A 19,871-nucleotide genomic window follows, 5' to 3' on the forward strand; every position below is an offset into this window, starting at 1 on the left:
GTAATGCAGAACATTATTTTGCCATTTAGGTAGTAGGGCCCTTTAAGCCATGGAAAGCAAAAGCTGGTGCTTAATCTTGCCCCAGACCTCTTTCCTCCTAAATCTAAACAATAGTAAAATGTACTCTCGCATAGCTCAGCATAGCCTGTACCTCCAACACAAATGGATAAGAAAGCTTGCAATATAATTGCTTTAGATAATTATGTTTGGTAGAGACCAGGACACCTGGTCTGGTTTGTGTGATCTCTGACCAGTAATGATGGGGTGCTCGGGTGCTTGTGCTTGTACTTGTGCCCCCATTTCTCCCTAGTCTCAGAAACACTGTCTCTGACAACCACTCCCCAGCCCAAGGACACTGTGCCTAGCAGTTATTCATGCGTGGGCCTCAGCATGACCCTTATCTCTCTGCCTGGTACAGCTACACAGAGCTGGGCTGCTCAGGCCCCAGCCCTCAGATCATGTCTCTAGAAGCCTCCCAATTCCTTAGCAAGTTCCTGTGTTATGAGAAAGTTTTCCCTTGTTGCAGAGCATTCTTTCATCAAGACAGAAGGAGAAGGGTGTCCTTGGCCAGCCCAAGGACTCTTCCCCCTGCCAGACTCCAAAGATCCATCCCCCCCCTGTCCCGTATACTCCCTGTACTTTCCCATCCATAGCCCCCAAAGACACCTGCACCTTTGGATTACCTCATCAATGTTCCTGGCATTTTTTTCCCATGCTCTTTTCCATATAAACCCTAGCTCAACCCCTGATAGGGGCTGCTTGATTTGGTGTGCATACCCCTTGCTAAATCCACATTTTAAATTACGTCTGGGTCTCGCTGGCTGATTTCTCAGTACAACAATATAACCAGAATTCATTATTACCAATCTTTGTGGGTCTCACCAAAGACAAATTATGTTCTCTCACTAAAACATCTCTTGAAGTTAACTGTCAGACATCTTGAGCTGGAAGTCCCAGAATGTCCCAGTCTAGCAACTCTTACGTTTTTACTCAGGGTAGCCTGAATGGCTTTGAAATGGCATGGTCAGGAGAAGGTGATATGCTGAGACCACAGTCTCTCTTGAATACTTAACCCCTTTCTAACCTCCAAATCCGAGAGAAAGAGTATCTTCTTACAGGGACAGATTAGGAGAGTTCTGATTTTTAGGGATATGCAAAAAGTGTAGGGAAGGCAGTCTTCCTCCAGGGCTCTGAATAACAGACAACACTGACAATGATAGCTAGCATTACACTTTAAGGTTATCAAGTATTTTACATGTTAACTCATCTAATCTTTAAACTACTCTGACGGGTACATACTTTGGGTGTTCTTATTATTCTCATTTTACAGATGAAAAAGCTGAGGTACAGAAAGGCTAGTAATTAGCAAATTCCAGACGAAGAACCCAGGCTACCTGACTTCTCATCGCTATAAGAGTAAAAACCTGAAAGCTGATAAATGCAAAACAAAAATAAGAGCTAGAATTTATATAGCACTTTAAGGTTTGCAAAAGCATTTTACAAATAATATCTCATTTTATCCTTACAACAATTCTGGGAGGTAGGTGTTATTGTTATCCTCATTTTACAGACGAGGAAAGTGACTTGCCTAGGGTCACCCAGCTAGTAAGTTTCTGCGGCTGGGTTTGAACTAAAGACTTCCTAACTTACTACACCATCCAGCCACTTCTACTAGAATCAGCTCGCCCTCCATCAGGTTCCCCTTTCCATACTCGCATAAACACTAAGACCACTCCAACATCCCGAACAACCACGCCTCTATTGCCTCAGCTAGTTCCTCCAGCCTGCAGAGCGCATGCGCATCGGCTCCACTGCCCCACTCTCCCAGCGCAAGCGGAGACCAAGGCGTCTCGTCACTTCCGGCTCCAATCCAGAAACATATCCGGGTGGCGCGCGGCCCTTGTGCGTCCTCTCCTCGCCTCCCGCCCTCACCGCGCGCTGTCGGTAACCGGAGAAATTAAAGTTGTTGCCAATAAAGTTTTCGTTGTTGTGGTTCAGAAGTTGGCCCTCGAGTCCGGCCCCGACGGCAGCGGCCAGCGCCGCTCCTCCGCGCCGGCCCGGGACCGAGGCCTGGACCGTGCCGTGCGGCCTCGATTCTTCCGTCCGTGGTTCCCGCAGGCACGGCGAGAGGCTCGGTTCGGGGAGGCATGGCCGGCGGCAGCCGCCGTCATGTCAGTGTCAGGCGGCTCCGCGCGTTCCGCGCCCTCCGGCTGCCGCTGAGCCCTCGGGCCGCCTCCTGAGCGCGGCCTCTCCGGCCTCCTGTCCCGGGGCGCTGCTGTGGCGGAGTCGAGGCGAGGCCGCGGGCGGACGCCGAGCCCCATCTCCATGGCCGCTGCGGCCCCTTCCCCTCCGCCCCGCTCTCCGTCCCCGTCCCCGTCCCCGTCGTCTCCGCCGACCGCGAGCCCGAGCTGGTGCAGCTGCGGCGCAAGGTAGAGCGGCTGGAGCAGGAGCTGCGCAGCTGCCGGCGCCAAGTGCGCGACATCGAGAAGGTGCTGCAGCACACGGAGCGCCTGTACCAGGGCGCCGAGCGGTGCAACCAGGAGCTGCGTTCCCAGGTAACGCGCGGCCGGGCCTCCGCGGGCGCTGCTAACTAAGCCCGCACCCCTCGGCGTTGTGGCCGTAGGGTTTTGTGCTGATCCTAGGTCTGGTCTTTTCCTGGCACGCACCGTCCCTGAGGCACTTTTGGAAGGAAGCTGCTGAGATATCATAATTGTGGCTTTATGTGGTATTTTAAAAATAGCAGTTATAACGAGGAGCGCTTGTGCTACAGTGATATTCACTTTTAACCCAAGGCAAAATTTAGTTTTGTTTTTCAAAGCAGGCAATTTATATTCAAGACACTCTTGAGTGTCTTGCTACCTCTCGTTCTTCCTTTTCAAGCCATTTGAATATAAGTAACAATTTTAGTTAAGTCAAAGTTAGTCTTTAAATATTCACATATTTTAAGGAGACGGTGCTATTTACTTCCAAGTAGTCAGTTTTGTGTCGCTGGAGTCTTAATTGCCGAACACCACACTTGACTCTTTTTGGTCCAGTCAAAAGTGATAATCTTGGCAAAATATTTAGATAGGAAAAGTGCAGGGCTACATTTTCCTTATCTATAAAATGACAGGGTTGGGCAAGCTGGTATCCTAGGTAGCTTCAGGTCTTAAATTCTATCATGATTTTTGGGTAATCTTAAGATTGAAGTTATTTGTAAAGTAAAGCACACAGCATATGCAATTAACCCTCAAATTTATTGTTTGACTTTTTACCAACCTCGAATATATTTTACTTAATACAGCAAATCGTAAGGTAACATTGTTGAGTTGAGGACATGGAAACATTTGAATCAGCTGAAATTTACATGTTTTTGTGAATTTGTAGCTAACTGTGACCCATTGTATCTCTCCCTGTGTCTCTGCCTCCTTAACAAATATTTTTGGCTCATATGAGAACCTCCACCCTTCAAGTACTTTCTCAGGCCCTTATTCCCACCTCTGACTTCACTTTTCATCCTTTCTAATCTGGCCCTTATACTTAGCCACAGTGTCCTCTGTTTTCAAAATCCAACCCACCCTGTCACTGTTCATCCCTTACCAGACCTTGACCCTGGACTACTCCCACCATCCATCTCCTACTTACATGCTGCTGAAAAAGCTGGAAGGATTAACCATGAGGACTGGGCTCAGTATAAATTCATGCTATCTAAATTCATTTGGGCCTTCATTGTAGTGTATCGATCCCATTATTCCTCTCTAACTGATTCCTTATCTATTAAATTGTCAGCTCTTGAGAGTAGGGACTTTTTTTGCAACCCCAGTACTGAGCATGAGCATGGCATCTAGTAGGCACTTAATAAATGTTAATTGACTGACTCCCTACAGAAGCTATTCCATATTTCCTCATGCCTCCTCAACCTTCATCCATTTGAGGAACACAGCTTTACTAATAAAAATGAGAGCATTCAGTATGAGCACCTTTTAAAAAAAATTTCCACATTAGTCATATTGTGAAAGAAGAATCAGAACAAAAGGGAAAAACCACAAGAAAGGGGGGGAAAATGAGAAAATAGTATGCTTTCTGCATTCAGACTCCATAGTTCTTTCTCTGGATGTGGATAGCATTTTCCATGATGAGTCTTTTGGAGGTGTCTTAGATCATTGCATTGCTGAGAAGAGCTAAGTCTATCAAAGTGGGTCATCAAACTGTGTTGCCCTTACTGTGTACAATGTTCTGGTTCTGCTTATTTCATTCAGCATCAGTTCATGTAAGTCTTTCCAGGTTTTACTGAAATCCACCTGCTCATCATTTCTTATGGAACAGTAGTATTCAGTTACATTCGTATACCACAACTTGCTCAGCCATTCCCCAACTAATGGGCTTCCCTTCAATTTCTAATTCTTTGCCACCACAGAAAGAGCTGCTATAAATATTTTTTGTACATGGGGATCCTTTTCCCTTTTTTATAATCGCTTTGGCATACAGACCTAGTAGTGATTTTGCTGAATCAAGGGGTATGCACAGTATTATAGCCCTTTTGGACATAGTTCCAAATTGCCCTCCTGAATGGTTGAATCAGTTCACAACTCCACCAACAATATATTAGTTCCAATTTTCCCACATCTTCTATGAGCACCTTCTTTTCATCTAAAAACAACTTCACATCTTTCCCCAGTTTCTGACAGAATGAAGTGGCCCTTCTTGCTGAGGTATCCACTCTCTTCAGCTTCTTCCTTTTTCCTGGTTCCTTCTCTAGGGGTCACAGAAATGCCCATCTTCCACCACCCTTTTGGGGGAAAAGCAAACAAACCCATGATTAAATTCTATCATCAACTCAAGCTGTTCTGAAGCATTCTTCCCTTTCTCAGCCAAACTCCTTGGAAAAACTGTCAGCACTTGTAATCTGTTACTGCTTTTTTCTGTCATTCCTCAACCCTTTTCAATCTGGCTTCCAAATTAAATCACTCTACTGAACCTGCTCTTGTGAAAGTTACCAATATCATTTAATTGTCAAGTCATTTTTCAGTCTTCTTCTTGAGCTGTCTGCTGCATTTGATACTGATGAACACTTTCTTCTCTCTACGCTTCCTTCTCCCTAGGTTTCCATGACATTCTCTTGGTTCTCTTCCTATCTAATTGCTTCTTCTCAATCTTGTTTGCTGGTTCATCATCAGTATCACGTCTCTTAGCTCTTAGTGTTCCCTGAGTCTTTGTCCTGGGCCCTTCTCTGTCTTTCCCTCTTTCTCACTTCTTCTGTGTCTGTCTTTTTCACTCTCTTTCCCTTCCCCTCTCTCTCTCTCTCTCTCTCTTTTTCTACTCTTCCCACTCTCCCTCCTTCCCTGTCTCTTTTCTCCCCCCACCTCATCACCTCCTTTGAGTTCAAAATTGACTTCAAAATCTCTTTCAAGTTTCTGAAGTCTCCTGAGTGTTCAGCCTGTATCACCAATTGCCTATTAGTCTTTTAAAACTAGGTATCCTAGAGGCCTCACATCTATCATGTCTAAAATAGAACTCATTATCAAAGGCGACACCATGCTTCATATCTCCCAGGTTCATAATCTCATCATTATCCTAGAATCCTTATTTTCTCTGACCCTAGATGTCCAATCAGTTCCTTTCACCTCTGTCTAGCTTTTAATGGATCTCCTGCTTCTGGTCTCTCCCTACTCTGATTCATCCTGCATGCAGCTGCCAAAATGGTTTTCTAAAAGCATGGTGGGTTTAACCATGTTGCAGCCTTGCTTGATAAACTCCAGTGGCTCCCTATTGGTTCTGTGATAAAACATACTCCTCAATTTAGCTTTTAAAGCCCTTTACAACCTGGTTTCCATTTAGACTTTTAGCCTCATTGGACACTGCTCTTCCTCCCACACTTTCACGACCATACAAAATCTCCTATCTCTGTGCCCAGTTGTTAGTACACTTCCCTCCAGACTGTTCTTGTTCAGTCTTTTCAGTTGTGTCCAACTCTTTATGATCCCATTTGGGATTTTCTTGGCAGAGCTACTGGAGTGGTTTGCCATTTCCTTTGCCAGCTCATTTTACAAATGAAGAACAGGCCAGATATGAATTCAGGTCTCCTGACTTCAGGCCTAGCACTCACTCTATCCCCTGTGCCACCGAACTACCCTTTCACTTTGTCATTGTTTTCTTAAGAATGTTTATATTGTTGCCCTTTTCAGTTCACTAAACCAAAAACTATAGGGAGAAGAAAGGGAGCAAACTAAGATGGGGAGCTTCAGAGAGAAGTTATAATCTTTAAAGTATGTGGTTCTAAGTTGGTTTCATATATATTCCAGTATAATTAGGAAGTGTTTTTGCCAAGTTTTTAAGACATACTTGATCATGGAAATCATAGGAGAAAGAGATGGCGTGGATAATTGAAATGGAGAAATACTCTCATAAGTTACTTTAGTCTTTCATGTCAGCCCTCTTCCTACTGCCCCTGTTTTTCTGATTGTAAGTTGCTAAAAATGTGAACTAGCCAAAAGCTAGCAGATGGAGGAAATAGGTACTCAATATATGAATAATTCAGACTAGCACGTAATAAAGAATTGATTCTGAATTTTTCATCCATTTTCAGTGGCCACAGAGGTTATCCAGATAATATATCATAGCCTACCTATGGACAATTAGAGCAAAGAGAATATGGCTTAGAGTGAACTAGCATTATTTTGTTAAAGCTTCATCAGGCCATGGCATGTTGAAAAAGCAACTTTTGCTTTTCTTGCAGTCAAATGTCTTGGATATCAGAATGGTATGCTTAGGGTCCCTTCAAGGACTCCAATGGCATAGGCACGTATAGAGCTATATCTCAGTAGCTAACAGTTTCCTTCTTCCAGAGCAGTGGTTTTTAATCATAAAACTGCTATTTTAAGAAATATGTGCAAAAAAAGCATTTAAACTGCATTAATGCATTTAATTAAGTACATATTGTCAAGGTTGAAGGGCACCGAGTAATATTACAGATTTAATTACAATATAGATAGAAATTTGTATTTTCCTAGTTTTATAATTCTCTATGGAGAACTACTAACCTTTTTAATATTAGCATCATATTTATAACCCATTTGATACATTGGATACGAAGAGTCCATTTAGGGAGTTTTTTTATCTCCTTCAGTTAGTTACTGATTTCTGTAAGAATTAATACAGGAGATATTAAGAATGATTATATCTAGTTCCTCGGATTAAATGGGATGAAAGAAACTCATTGATAGTGTCACGTTTTAGAAAAGAGACTTAACTGCTTTCTGTGTACTTTAAAAAAAACCAAACCCAAACTTGACAGCTTTTACCAACAGTAATACTGTTAGTCATTGTAGAATGTATGTAATTGGGTAAAAATTATATATATTTTTAATAACCCTTTGGCTTTTTTTCAGGTAGAAGAGCTCAGCAATGAAATCCATTATAGGAAAAAAAAAGAAAATAACAAGTCTGATGTAGAAGTCCAAACAGAAGACTATACTCCTTGGTCAACATCAGGTATTTAGTATGCAATGAGGAAATGCCTCTTTTAACTTGAATCAATCCAACTTAAGGTTGTCTTTCTTTAATTTAAAATAAACACTTAAATATCTGGAAGAATGTCCTGTTGTTCAGTTCAGTACAGTGTGTTGACTACAGAAAATCAGATAACTCTGAATGAAAGTGATTGGCATGTGCTTCATGTAGGAATGTGTTGCTGACAGAATGTTACCAGGAGGATTATTTTGAATTAAGTTTTTAGTAGTGGTGATGAATGATGGATCTGAGCCCTCCACCTTCTCACCTGAGCCTTCATGTAACAAAAAGGCACATATCTTTGAGGTAACTGATTTGAAATTAGTGCTATAAATTCCCAGAGTAGTACTGAGTATTTACTCAGTGCAGAGCTAATGAACTTTTATAGGATGCTGCCCGTGATCTTGGCTTCATTAGCTTCGTGGTCTAAGTCTTAACTGATTTGAGTCACGGTGATTTTTTTTTCCCCTAACTCTCTGTTTTGTCTGCCTAACTGTGGATGCCATTTGGCCTGAACTGGTAAACTTATAAGTTCATCTCTGTAGGTGTATGAGCTTCAGTTCCAAGAGCTCACAATTATCTAGAATCTTACGGTTTAGTTTACCAAGTGTTTTTTTTTCCCCAATAGCTCTCTGAGGTAGGTGTTGTATACCTAGGGCTTGCAGCTAATGATGAGCAGAGAAGCTGGAACTCAAGCCTGGTTCTTCTAGTTCCAAGTGTGTTGCTCTTCCTGCTTCACCATACAAAACTGTCATGTTGGGCAGACCAAGCCCTTGTACCCAGTTATTGTCATGTAGTGAGGAGTGATAGCAAGGAAGCTCTATAGAAAGAGTTAGCAGTTGCTCAGGATTATTTATATAGTTTAACTTAATATTTCTTTTTTTTCATCTTTCCCTGGCAGTTCCCTTATTTAAAAGTTTTAAAGCTAAGATACTAGAGGTTCCAGGAAAGAGATTTATTATTGAAAATTTGTCTGAACATTCTGTGGAAGCTTTTAAAGTACGTTAAATGGGTGGTAGGAATCAATGTGGTTATAATTTGACAGCATTGTTTTTTGAATGTCCTTCACTGATTACAAAAATACTATGAAAATATAAAGTCCTTTATGACCTGCCTGATAAAATTTACTTTACTTTTGTTAACAGATTATTATTATCAGACATACTATCGGAATGTCAGTCCTTCAGATAAGGGGGTTGAACTTCCACTTGAACAAAATCAAGAGCACAAAGAGCCCAATCATAATTCTACAGACTCATTATGTAGAGAGAGTGAGGGTCACACTGACGCTGATACAACAGAAAATGCAAAATATGAGCAAGAAGACAATTTTACTTCCAATTCACAGGTAATAGACTTGCTAAATTCAAACTCTTACTACCTGGTACCTTTTTTTTCCTGACTTTTCCATTATGTAAGTTCAGTTCTAACTGATATTTTCATCATTATGAAATAGATGAAACTAGTATTTAAATAATCCTACATAAAATCAAAGAATATAATAAATCCTTGGACAGCTAGAACTAGAATTTCCATAGATGTGTGTTTTTTTATCTGTATGTCATACTACAAAAATTTATGATGTGCAGTCACCAAATGCATAACATCACATTAGCTGTTTTAAGTATTTTCTTATGCACATTTCTTTAGTAGTTTTTGGTAATATAAAGGAAATAGCTTCCAAAAGTTAAAAAAAACAAGGAAGTTTTGAGCATGAAACAAAAAATACATTTTTGAAGGTAGCAGTATAGTCCCATTTATTTTTTCCCATCAGAGTCTATTATTTACTGTTCTGCTTCTATGAATTGGATGTTGATCTGAGAAATAAAAAAAAGATGTCTAACTGGTGGTGGCTTAACATTGGTTATTCAGTAACTATCATATATTAACTTGGAGCTTCTTCAAAACTGGGTCAGATTTGAATGGAATACCTTAAGGAATCTTTATCACGGAACATTGAAGTCTTGAGTCACCTTCAGTAGAGCTTTTCTCATCTGTTTCTTGAGTCGTATTGTTTTTAATCAGTTTCTTAGGTCAAGGCCTGTGTATGTTTACCTGTTCTCCAAGAAACCTGTCTCATTTCACCCACTGTTCACTTACCTAGGAAGCAGAAGGTGTATTAGCAGCAGAAAATGCCGAGTTAGATGGTTCATCATTAGCTGAAAGTTTGAGAGCTGCTGCAGAAGCTGCTGTATCACAGACTGGATTTAGTTATGATGAAAGTACTGGGTTATATTATGATCACAGCACTGGATTCTACTATGATTCAGTAAGTCTCAAAATCTGCTGTTATACACTGTTATTGATCTTAATAATCATGTTTAAATCTAATCCCCACACTAATAATATGTATTTCAGTGTGGGCATTTCTTCTACTAATATAGATGATAAGTTTTTCATACCTTAGTAGCCAAGTTTTGTTAGACACTGTGGTCAAAAATAGCTTATCATCTGTTGGCTCACCTTTGGGGGATGATTTTGTCTGCCAGGCGTTGTATGGTGTTTGAATGAAAACCTGTCACTTGGGCCAAACAATGCCTTCCCACCTTAGTAGGACCTTTAAGAACTTATGACTGGCTGACATGCTCACAAATTGATGTATGAAAGTGATGCCTTCCTTTGTGTTTCCCTCTCCTTCCTGGCACTTTTTTTCCCCCTAATTCTTGAGTAAAGGCTCTAATAAGGCTATTAGTTCCATTATAACATTTTATGTTGAGATATCCTTTTAAAATGAAATGAAGCTCTTCAGTCTTGACTACAGAGCTTTTTCAGTTTTCCATAGCCTTCAGCTAAGGGTTTGAGGCTATACCGGGTTTTTCAGTTAACATGGGGTAGTAGATATAGCACTGGCATTAGTTTGAAGACAGAGGTTTGAATGCTAGCATTGATGCTTAGTAGCATTGACTTCAGGCAAATCATGTTGTTTCTTAGAGGCTCAGTTTTTTTAATCTGTAAAAATGAAGGTGATATTTACACCAGGTCTACACTATCACTATTCTGAGTCTCTGATTTTATTATTAATTATTCCTGACTCTTTTTTGTAAGTAGAAAGGAAAATACTTGTTATCTATAGATGTCAAGTTGACAAAGTTGTGTGACTATGACAGCAAAACTGGAGTGGTTTGAGTCATAGGCTATTTTTATTCACTTTAGTCACCTGTAGAAAAGCTACTACGGAATACTAACATCTTTTTAAAAAGAAACCTGAAAATGTATACATCAAGAAGAGAAGAGCCTCCAGCAACTTTTAATAATATCAGTTATGAGGAAACTGAAGATCACTTTAAAGAGATTCAGTTACTAGATGTATTACTTTGAAGTCATTTGGTTCACAAAGTAGCCAGTGCAGAACTTGAGGCTCAGCATTATTTTGTTAAGTTAAATCTGTTTTTTAAGTTGTAACCTTACCAAGTAGAGAATATTTCCATTTCCCAGACTCTACAGGTAGAAGAAATACACATCAGTAATAAGATAAATTTTGGGGTTTTTTTTCGCCCTAAGCCAGAAACTATGCAGACATCAAATTTTAACTTCCATATTTCCCCATAAATATAATACAAAAGAAATATGGTGAAGAAATTCAATATTTTGTGAATGTGTCAAACAAATGCTAAATGTAATAAAGATGTATTGTTAACATTGAGCTATTAATAGGAAAAATGAAAACCTCTGCTTCAAATAATCTTATTTTTAATAGTGTTTATTTTGTTTGAATATTATTAATTTTTTTACTCATTTTGGGGGGGGTGTTTTTTGGGGGTTTTTGCCAGACAGTCGGGGTTAAGTGATTTGCCTAGGGTCATGTAGCTAGTGTCAAGTGTCTGAGATCAGATTGGAACTCAGGTCCTCCGGACTCCAGGGCCAGTGCTCTGTCCACTGCACTACCTAGCTGCCCCAGTGTAAAAGGGATTCAGTAAGTAAATATACGTTAGATTGAATGACAAGGTGTTGCCTTATACTGATATAAATTTTTAGCAAAGAACAAAGGAAAATTACTAATTATTTCCTTCAAATAGTTGTGTGATCAAGGCTAAATCAAATTTAGACTGAGTTTTTGTTGGTCATGTTGCTGAGAATCAATCTTAATCTTGAATATGCAGCAAATTAGTGTTTTCAGGGACTGTATGGCTTCATGCTACAAACTAACCATAGAATTTTCATTAGTGTTTTCAGGGACTGTATGGCTTCATACTACAAATTAGCCATAGAATTTTCAATCTGGCCTTACTTTTCTTTGGTTGTATAATCAATGCAAAAGATTTTTCGGTTGTATTTTTCTACTTTTAAACCATAATCTGTCAAAACTCAGATGCAGCTTTGTTAGTGTGAGTACAGTTTTTAAATGCTTTCACTGTAGAAAGATTAAATTTTATCAAGGCTGCTGTTCATTAGTTTCTTGAATTATTTAATTACTGGAGACTTTGACAGTCTTCATTTTATCATTATCTGCTAAGTACATCTTAACTTGTTTTTACAATTAAAGATAGCTGTGTATTTTATGAATCTGAGGCTTTTAGAGGTTGTACCTGGCAGTTTCAAAGTGATCATTTAGAGTAACCTAATTATAGAGTTGGAAATCATACATTCATCTTTTGGGTGTGCGTGCATGTGTGTGTATGTGTGTGTGTGTGTGTGTTGGGTACTTGTCTGAATTGCACATATATTGCACTGTGTAGTTTTTTTACTTACTGGCCACCTTTTATATGGTTTTAGTTTCCCATGGTTTGCTAATGAAAGGAGACATGCATAACCTATGAATTTAAAGCATATTTAATAATATAAAGTATTTCAGAAAACTATGAAGATATACAATATTCAACATTTATTGGTATTTATGTTAAACTTAATGTTCCTTGAATTAGATTTTTAACTTTTTGCATTAATAGGTCTTATTGCTTTCTTGTTTCCTTTGAAAGGAAAATCAACTATATTATGATCCTTCTACTGGAATTTATTACTACTGTGATGTGGAAAGTGGTAGATATCAGTTTCATTCTCGAGTAGATTTGCAGTCCTACCAGACTCCCACCACACAACAAAATAAAGATAAAAAAGGGAAAAAGAAAAGGAAAGATCCAGATTGCTTTACAGCCAATGAAGAAAAGGTATTTTTTTTCTATATACAGTTTTATCAAATGTACATGATGTTACATGATTATGTAATATAATTGTTATACTTAAGCCTAAAATTGTAAAGACGTTAAAAAATCACTACCTATGTGTATTCTAATCGTAACCTTAAGAATCTTATTAAACCGCGTAAAATTTTGATAGGGCAAATGTGGACTTGTTCACTAGGTTCTGACTATTGAACTTCAAGGCTCAAATTAGATGCCACCTTCTCCATGAAGTCTTCTCTGACATCCTGAGGTAAAAGTGATCTCTCTCCTCAAATTGCCATGGAACATTGCCTGAACTTCTCTTTTGTACTCTCACACTCTCCTTTATATTATTGCAATTTGTGTATTTGCCCCTCCCATTAATTATCTTCCTAGAAAGCATAGCCTGTGTTATATCTGTCTAAATAGCATACTGCCTTATACATAGTAGGTGCTTAATGTGTTTGTTGTAATGAATTGAAATCTTCTTAGATTTATAATACCTCTTGGTATTCCTTGAAGCCGCTATTTTTAGGACAAATAAACCTTGCCTTAAGTAGCTGTTAGCAAATATGTCCTCTATAATGACAAAATGTTTGTGCAGGCTAAAAATAGTAATAGGTTCAAGGAAAAATATATAGATCTATGGTTAATCGATCTTTAATGACTAAAGGAGAGTTAAGGATGCATTTGAAGATAATGTCAAAAGGAGATACTACATGCACAAAGTTATACCAGCCTAAGTAATTTGGCAGGTGTACATTCTGTCCTAAAATTTTTCCCCAAAGATCAGTCCCACTCAACCCAAGTTCCCCCTTTGAATCTTTATTCTTCACTTCAGTTATTCTATTATTTGTTCACTGGCTGCCCCCAGGCTTCTTCCCTCATCTTGAATTCCTGGCTTGCTTCAAGTTTCATGTAAAGTCCCACCCTCTACAAGAAGCCTTTCCTGGTCCTCCTTAACTATAACTTTTGGATTATCTCCAGTTTACCTTGAATCTCTCTTGTTTGTATATATTTGCTTTCATGTGGTCTCCAATGTCAGCCTATAAGCTTCTTGTTCAAGGAAGTCTAAGTACCTCTGGTGAGGGCTGTCTCTCTTTGAATCCCCAAAGCTTAGCATGTGTCTGGCATGTAGTAGGTGCTTAATAAATGATTATTGACTTAAATTTATCCCAGAGAGATTTTAAGCTTTGCACTGGTAAGAGATAAGTATCAGTATTAGCTGCGTTTATGACAACAAATTATCAATGAAATTTTTCTACTATTTACTTCTGGAAAATAAGAGAAGAGAGAAGCAATGAGGTTTTAAAAAGTTTCAGCCCAGCTTATACATATTTAAAGTCATTATCCCATTGGTTTCCCATTTTCTCCTGTCTTATGAAAGGCATCAGGGATTGGGAACAAGCAGGTCAGTTCATGAATCCTTAAGTTACAGTTCTCAGTAATTTTCCTTTTCCTTCTGCATCTTAACACTAGGGCATTGTTTCTTTTTGGGAGTTCGGTCGTACCTTTCCCTTTTTTTTTTTTTTAAGAATCAATGTCTAAACTTAACTGAGAGTCTTTTTCTCTAGGTAGATAATTGAGGATTTTAGTATTTCTCTCAGAGTCTTTAGCTCCCCAGCTTAGTCTTTGCAAATGCCCATCAGAAAGCCCCATTTATATCTACATTTTTTTTTCCTGTTTCCATCCTTCACTTCTCAGTGTATCACCGTCCAGATAAAATCTTGACTTCTTTACTGGTACCTAGTACTGTGTATTGGTGGTACTTCTTTGCTGGTACTAATTACCAAACTCAGGGGTCTCTCTAATTCAAGAGCTTTAGGTCTCTATGTTTCAGCTCTGTTGGCTTACTCAGGCAGCTTTTACCTAGCATGCTCTCTTATAGTTTCACTTCTCTCTAAGGATGTTAAGCTTACAGTTTCAATTTTTTCTGTCTAGGATTGAAGTTCCCATTTAAGAAATAATTATATCATTTGCAATATAATTTCACGTGAAATACTATTTTCAAAAAACCAATTAGTGGTAATTAGGGAGGGCATACCTGAATGTAAACTTTCACTTAATGCCATTGCCAGAGATAAAGAATGGCTGGGAATAATGTTCAGTTTTACCTTGTTTGGCATGATGCCCTCAGAATTGCAGAAGGTTAGGCTAGACAGAGGCCTCACCCACTATCTTGTGCAGCTTTACCATTTCGCAGATGATGAAATTAAGGCCCAAGAGGTAACACGACTTGCCCATGGTCCCATAGCTCATCAACAGCAGGGCTCAGATTCAGACCTAGGCATCTTCAAATATCATTTACTCTTTCTACCCCATTGTATTTCCTCTTGTACTTACTTAGAGTTTGCCTCTAAAGGCAGCTGGTGGCTCATTGCATAGAATGGTGGACCTGGAGTCAGGAAAACCTGAGTTTAAATCCTGCCTATCTATGTAACTAGCTTAGCTGTGTGATGCTATATGTGATAATATTTGTAAAGTACTTTGCACACCTTCAAGCACTACATAAATGCTAGCTATTATTATCATCATCCAGAAAAGTCATGTTCTTGGGTGTCATGCCTTAAAACTTGGGAAATTAAGAAAAGCATTGAGAGTATCAGGCTTTTTATCTTTCCTCAAAGTCTTAAGTTGTTTATAGGCAAAAAACGTGTATCTTCAGTTTCTTATTCTGAAAACCAAAGAATGTATAGCTTCTGCTGATATACTGAAACATAAGAAATGGAAATGTGGGGGAGGAGAAATGGAAAGTTGGTGAATATAATTGACTTCAGGACATATTTTAGGTAACTATTAGTCAAATGTAAATCATAAGAAGCTTCAAAGTTTCTAAGGCAGTGTTTTCTTATCTTGATAAGCAAAGTATGCTGATGCTTGATGAAAAATATATGATTATGTATCATCAGTGTAATCATGAGTAAATATTTTACCTGAAAGTTTGAGCCAAATGATATTGACCCCTGAAACTACCTTTTAGTTTTGTGATTTTACTAATTTTTAAGTTTTCCTTTTTTTTTAAGTGTTACTTTTAAAGATAGAGTATTGGGGGTGACAGGAATAACAACAGTCAAAAAAAATTCAAGGTAGCTGCCATGTTAATTGAGATTTTAATTTATCATTTTTTATTTATAGGGCATGTCAGGTCTATTTAATTGTTCCATTTTGCTAATAGAATACTAGCTAAAAATATTTGGACATGCTTAAAGTTACTGGAGAAGATGTGGATTTCTTCATGTGGCATTTGTTATGAACTGAAATACATGTAGCTTTTTAACAAATCTGGTTAATTTTATTTTTTCAGCTATTAAGTCTTTAATTTCCACCTCCCTGTCCTCCATTTAAAAAACAAAAAACGTTTGTAATCTAAACATAGTTAATTTTTGAAAAAGTTCCCACATTGGTCATGTCCAACAATATATGCCCCATTTTTCATCTTGAGTCCATCTCCTCCCTTTCAGGAAGGGGGTAATATACATCTTCTTTGCTCTAATGATTTATGCTGATAGTTGTGGCAAAAAATGAAAGTTCCAGCAGGTGGGGCTATCACAACATGAAAGAGGCCTTTCCTTCTTTAAAAGTAGTGTGCAAAGAAGATAAATCCAAACTGTCTTTTAATTAGAACAGTTTTTTAAAATTTTGTTCATGTTTCCTCCTTTTCTAATTTAGGTAGATAAAATTTTTCAAGGAGCAGCATTAGATTTTTTGTTTCTAAGAGGTTTTTTTTTTTAATGGAAAGTAGTGATTTTCCATGTGGAAAAAAGAGTTGCCTGTGGAAAAATGTTCAGTGAGGCAGCCTGATATTGTGGATTGAAGGAAAATTTGGATTCAAGTACTTTCTCTGATTCATAACTGGTCATGTGACCCTGGGCAATTCTTACAACTTCCTAGTACTTCAGGCAAGTCTCTGTGACAATAATTTGTAGAGCAGTTACTAATCTCCTTTGGAAAAGAGTTTTCTCAATGAGAGTTCCCTATATTGATTAAATGAAAAGTCTATTTCTCTGCCACTTTCCCCTCCCTACCCCTCAAAAAAACAAAACAAAATCCTTCAGCCACATTTAATCCCTGAGAATGAGCTGTGCTGAGTAGTTGAGTTTTCTTCATGGCTACAGGTTCACTCCTTTAAGAATCCAAACATTATTATAAATCAGTTGGCATAGACATCTTAAAAATTTATCTGTTTCTTTGCATTTTTGAACTGAGTATTAATGAATTTAATCTTTTCTTTATAACAAAGAATACTCATTATGACTAAGAATTAGAGTGTGTTGTAGAAAGAGGACTGCATTTGGAATCAGAGGGGCTGAATTTAAAGTCCCGGTTCTTTTACTTACTACTAATGCAGTGATGGGCAAGTGCTTTTGTACTTTCTCAGTCTCATTTTCCCCACTTTATGAAAGGAAATAATAGTTGTACAACCTACCTCACAGAGTTGTGGGGAAAGCATTTTATAAACATTAGGGCACTTTTATAAACATTAAAGAGTTATAGCAATGGTGTTTGTTGTACTGTGACACTAAAATCTAGTGAAATTTGTAAAGTTGTTTTAATATTAAATGTTCGTAACTACCCCCAAATTATCTTTGAGAGGAGCATGGGGTAGTGGACAGAACACTGAAGTCACAATAACCCTTGGTTTAGATCTCATCTTAGACGCTTATTAGCAGAGTAACCCTGAGTAAGTCACTTTACCTGTCTGGGCCTCAGTTTCTTTATATATAAAATGAGAAAATTGGACTCAGTAGCCTCTAAGGTCCCTTCTAACTCTAAGCCTACAATCTAATGATTCTTGTGTAGATTATCTTCTATAAATACTTCATTCTTCTGTGGTCATGAAGAGTCAGATACAACTGAAACAACTCAACACCAACAGCAAGTTTTCCAGTAAATGCCTACTGTGTGAAAGGCACAGATTAGGTAGTCCTTATAAAAGATAAAGAGTTGAACCAAGAATGGAATCTACCCTCAAAGAACTCAAAATTAACGGGAACTGTGAGAGTAGTTAAAATTATGTGGAGAAGATGTTAGTACTTCCTCCCACTATACAGGTCTAAACCCATCCAGCAAGATTTAATCCATGGAACAGCTAGGTGGCTCAGTGGATAAGGCTCTGGCCTTGTAGTCAGGAGGACCTGAGTTTAAATGTGGCCTCAGACACTTGACACTGTGTGACCTTGGGCAAGTCACTTAACCCTGATTGCCTCACCAAAAAAAAAAAAAAAGAAAGAAAGAAAAGAAAAAGATTTAATCCAACAAGATTTAAAACAAAGTCCATTTGAGGACTAGCTATAGCTTTAAATAACAGAACAAAGTTCCAGGATAGTAGTAATTTTTTAAATTGTCTCTTTGGAGGTGGTATGGTTAATAGAGCAAAGAAACCATAGAAAACAGAAAAGCCAACTTTACTGGAATAAAGTACCAAGTGCCATGATGAGTTAATAAAAGAAATTATACCTGGATATTCAGTGACACAGTTTTTTCAAGCTGGCTCACAAGTATGCATTTGTGTAATCTAAATTTGTCATTCTGTTATCAGTTAGAAAGTTGGATTGGCTTAATTTTAGTTTGTAAGCCTTCAGAAACGCAATATTAATCAGTGAGGGATTTCAGAAGTAAAAAGAAAATAAACTGTAGGTCATTGAAGTGTGATCTCTTGTGGTAAACAAGTACATTTAATATTTTATTGATTCTTTTTTGTCTTTACATCACTGTCATTTCCTTTTCTCAACCCCAAATTGAGCCCTACTTTGGACAAAAATATGTAATCAAAAACAACTAATACAACATTGTCTGACATGATACACAATATTTTTCCCTAGTTGTCCCTTGCCTTCCTGCCTTTCATTATAGGACAGGCCTTCATGGATTTTTCCATTACCCTGAATTCAGTTTCCTTTTAGTGATCTTTTCATTTACATTGTTGTAGTTGTGTATATTATGCTTGTTTTGATCTATGTGAGTTCATAGAAATCTTTTATTATTGAAGATATATTCTATTCCATTCATAGACTATAATTTTTTTCAAATAATCCTTACATTATTGATGCCCCCTTTTGTTTATGGTTCTTTGCTATCATAAAAACTGCGGGTATGAATTTTCTGTTATATGTTGGATCTTTGTTTCTAGCTTTGACTTCTTTAGGGTCTAGAAAGTCCAATAATGAAATTGATCAGTTTGGTGACTTTTTTCTTGCATAACGTCAAGTTGAGGTCCAGAACAGTTATATTATTTCACAGTTCCCCACTAGGGATCAGTGTACCTAGCTTCCCACAACCGCTCCAATATTGATTTTTCCTGTCTTTTTTCATCATTGCCAACCTCAAAGCTGTTTTCATTCGTGTTGCCTTACAATGAGTTAACTAATGAGTACCTTCTATAATTCAGCCACACGGTGCTAGATGCTATAATTCAAAAACTTAATAAATATTTATTATATCAGTAGTTTATAAGGGAGTAAGAAGGGCCTCAGGGAAGGTCTTCATGAATGATGTAGTACCTGAGTTAAGCTCTGAAAGAAGGAAGAGTGGAATGACATGTGGATTAATCGGTAAGAAAGTTCTGGGTATCAGTCAGTGAGCATTTATTAAGTATGTAGTATTTGCCAGACACTGCTAGGCCCTTGAGGTACAGAGATAACAATGAAATAATCCTTTCCCTCATGGTGCTTATGTCCATCAATAAACATTAATTGCTTATTATGTGCCAGTCATTGTACTAAGTGCTGGGGATACACAAAGTGCAAAAGACAGTCCCTGACCTTGAGGAGCTCACAGTCTAATGGAGGAGACAGCATGTAAACAACTACGTACAAACAAGCTATATCCAGGAGAAATAGGAACTGACAGAGGAAAGTCACTAGAATTAAGAGGGTTTCATAAAGGCTTTCTGTAGAGTAGGGTTTTATCTGGGATGATTAAGGAGAACAATCTATGTATGAGAGACAGCCTATAAAAATACCTGGAGCTGAAAGTCGGAGTATCTTGTTGAGGAGCAGCAACGAAGCCGCGTCACTGGATCTAAGAATATGTGGAAGATAGGAGGACTGAAAGAGCTTTGAATGCCAAACAAGGGATTTTATCTTTGATTGTGGAAATGATAGAGAGTCACTAGAATGTATTGAGGAGAGGTTTTGATGTGGTTGGACCTGAACTCTGGTTAAATCACTTTGACAGCCAAATGGAGGGTAGACTGGAGTGGGGAGAGATTTCAGGCATGAGGTGGTGAGGGCCTACACCAGCATGAAGAGTTAAGGATGACACCTTGATTGCAAACCTAGGGGA

The 19,871-nt window shown here is 38.2% G+C and overlaps 1 protein-coding gene across 1 annotated transcript in view; it reads left to right on the plus strand.

Annotated features, from left to right (window-relative positions):
* Nucleotides 1–2,229: 2,229 nt before the first annotated feature.
* AGGF1 (angiogenic factor with G-patch and FHA domains 1) overlaps nucleotides 2,230–19,871 on the plus strand; it is a 53,803-nt gene continuing 36,161 nt past the window's right edge. Inside the window, 6 exon segments of the mRNA XM_020998389.2 lie at nucleotides 2,230–2,391; nucleotides 2,394–2,555; nucleotides 7,368–7,470; nucleotides 8,634–8,836; nucleotides 9,593–9,757; nucleotides 12,405–12,593. Of these exon segments, the coding sequence (XP_020854048.2) occupies nucleotides 2,326–2,391; nucleotides 2,394–2,555; nucleotides 7,368–7,470; nucleotides 8,634–8,836; nucleotides 9,593–9,757; nucleotides 12,405–12,593 (888 nt within the window). The 5' untranslated portion in view covers nucleotides 2,230–2,325.

The sequence above is a fragment of the Phascolarctos cinereus genome, unplaced genomic scaffold (assembly GCF_003287225.1).
Source record: "Phascolarctos cinereus isolate Bilbo 61053 unplaced genomic scaffold, phaCin_HiC Scaffold_4;HRSCAF=312, whole genome shotgun sequence".
Lineage (NCBI taxonomy): Eukaryota > Metazoa > Chordata > Mammalia > Diprotodontia > Phascolarctidae > Phascolarctos > Phascolarctos cinereus.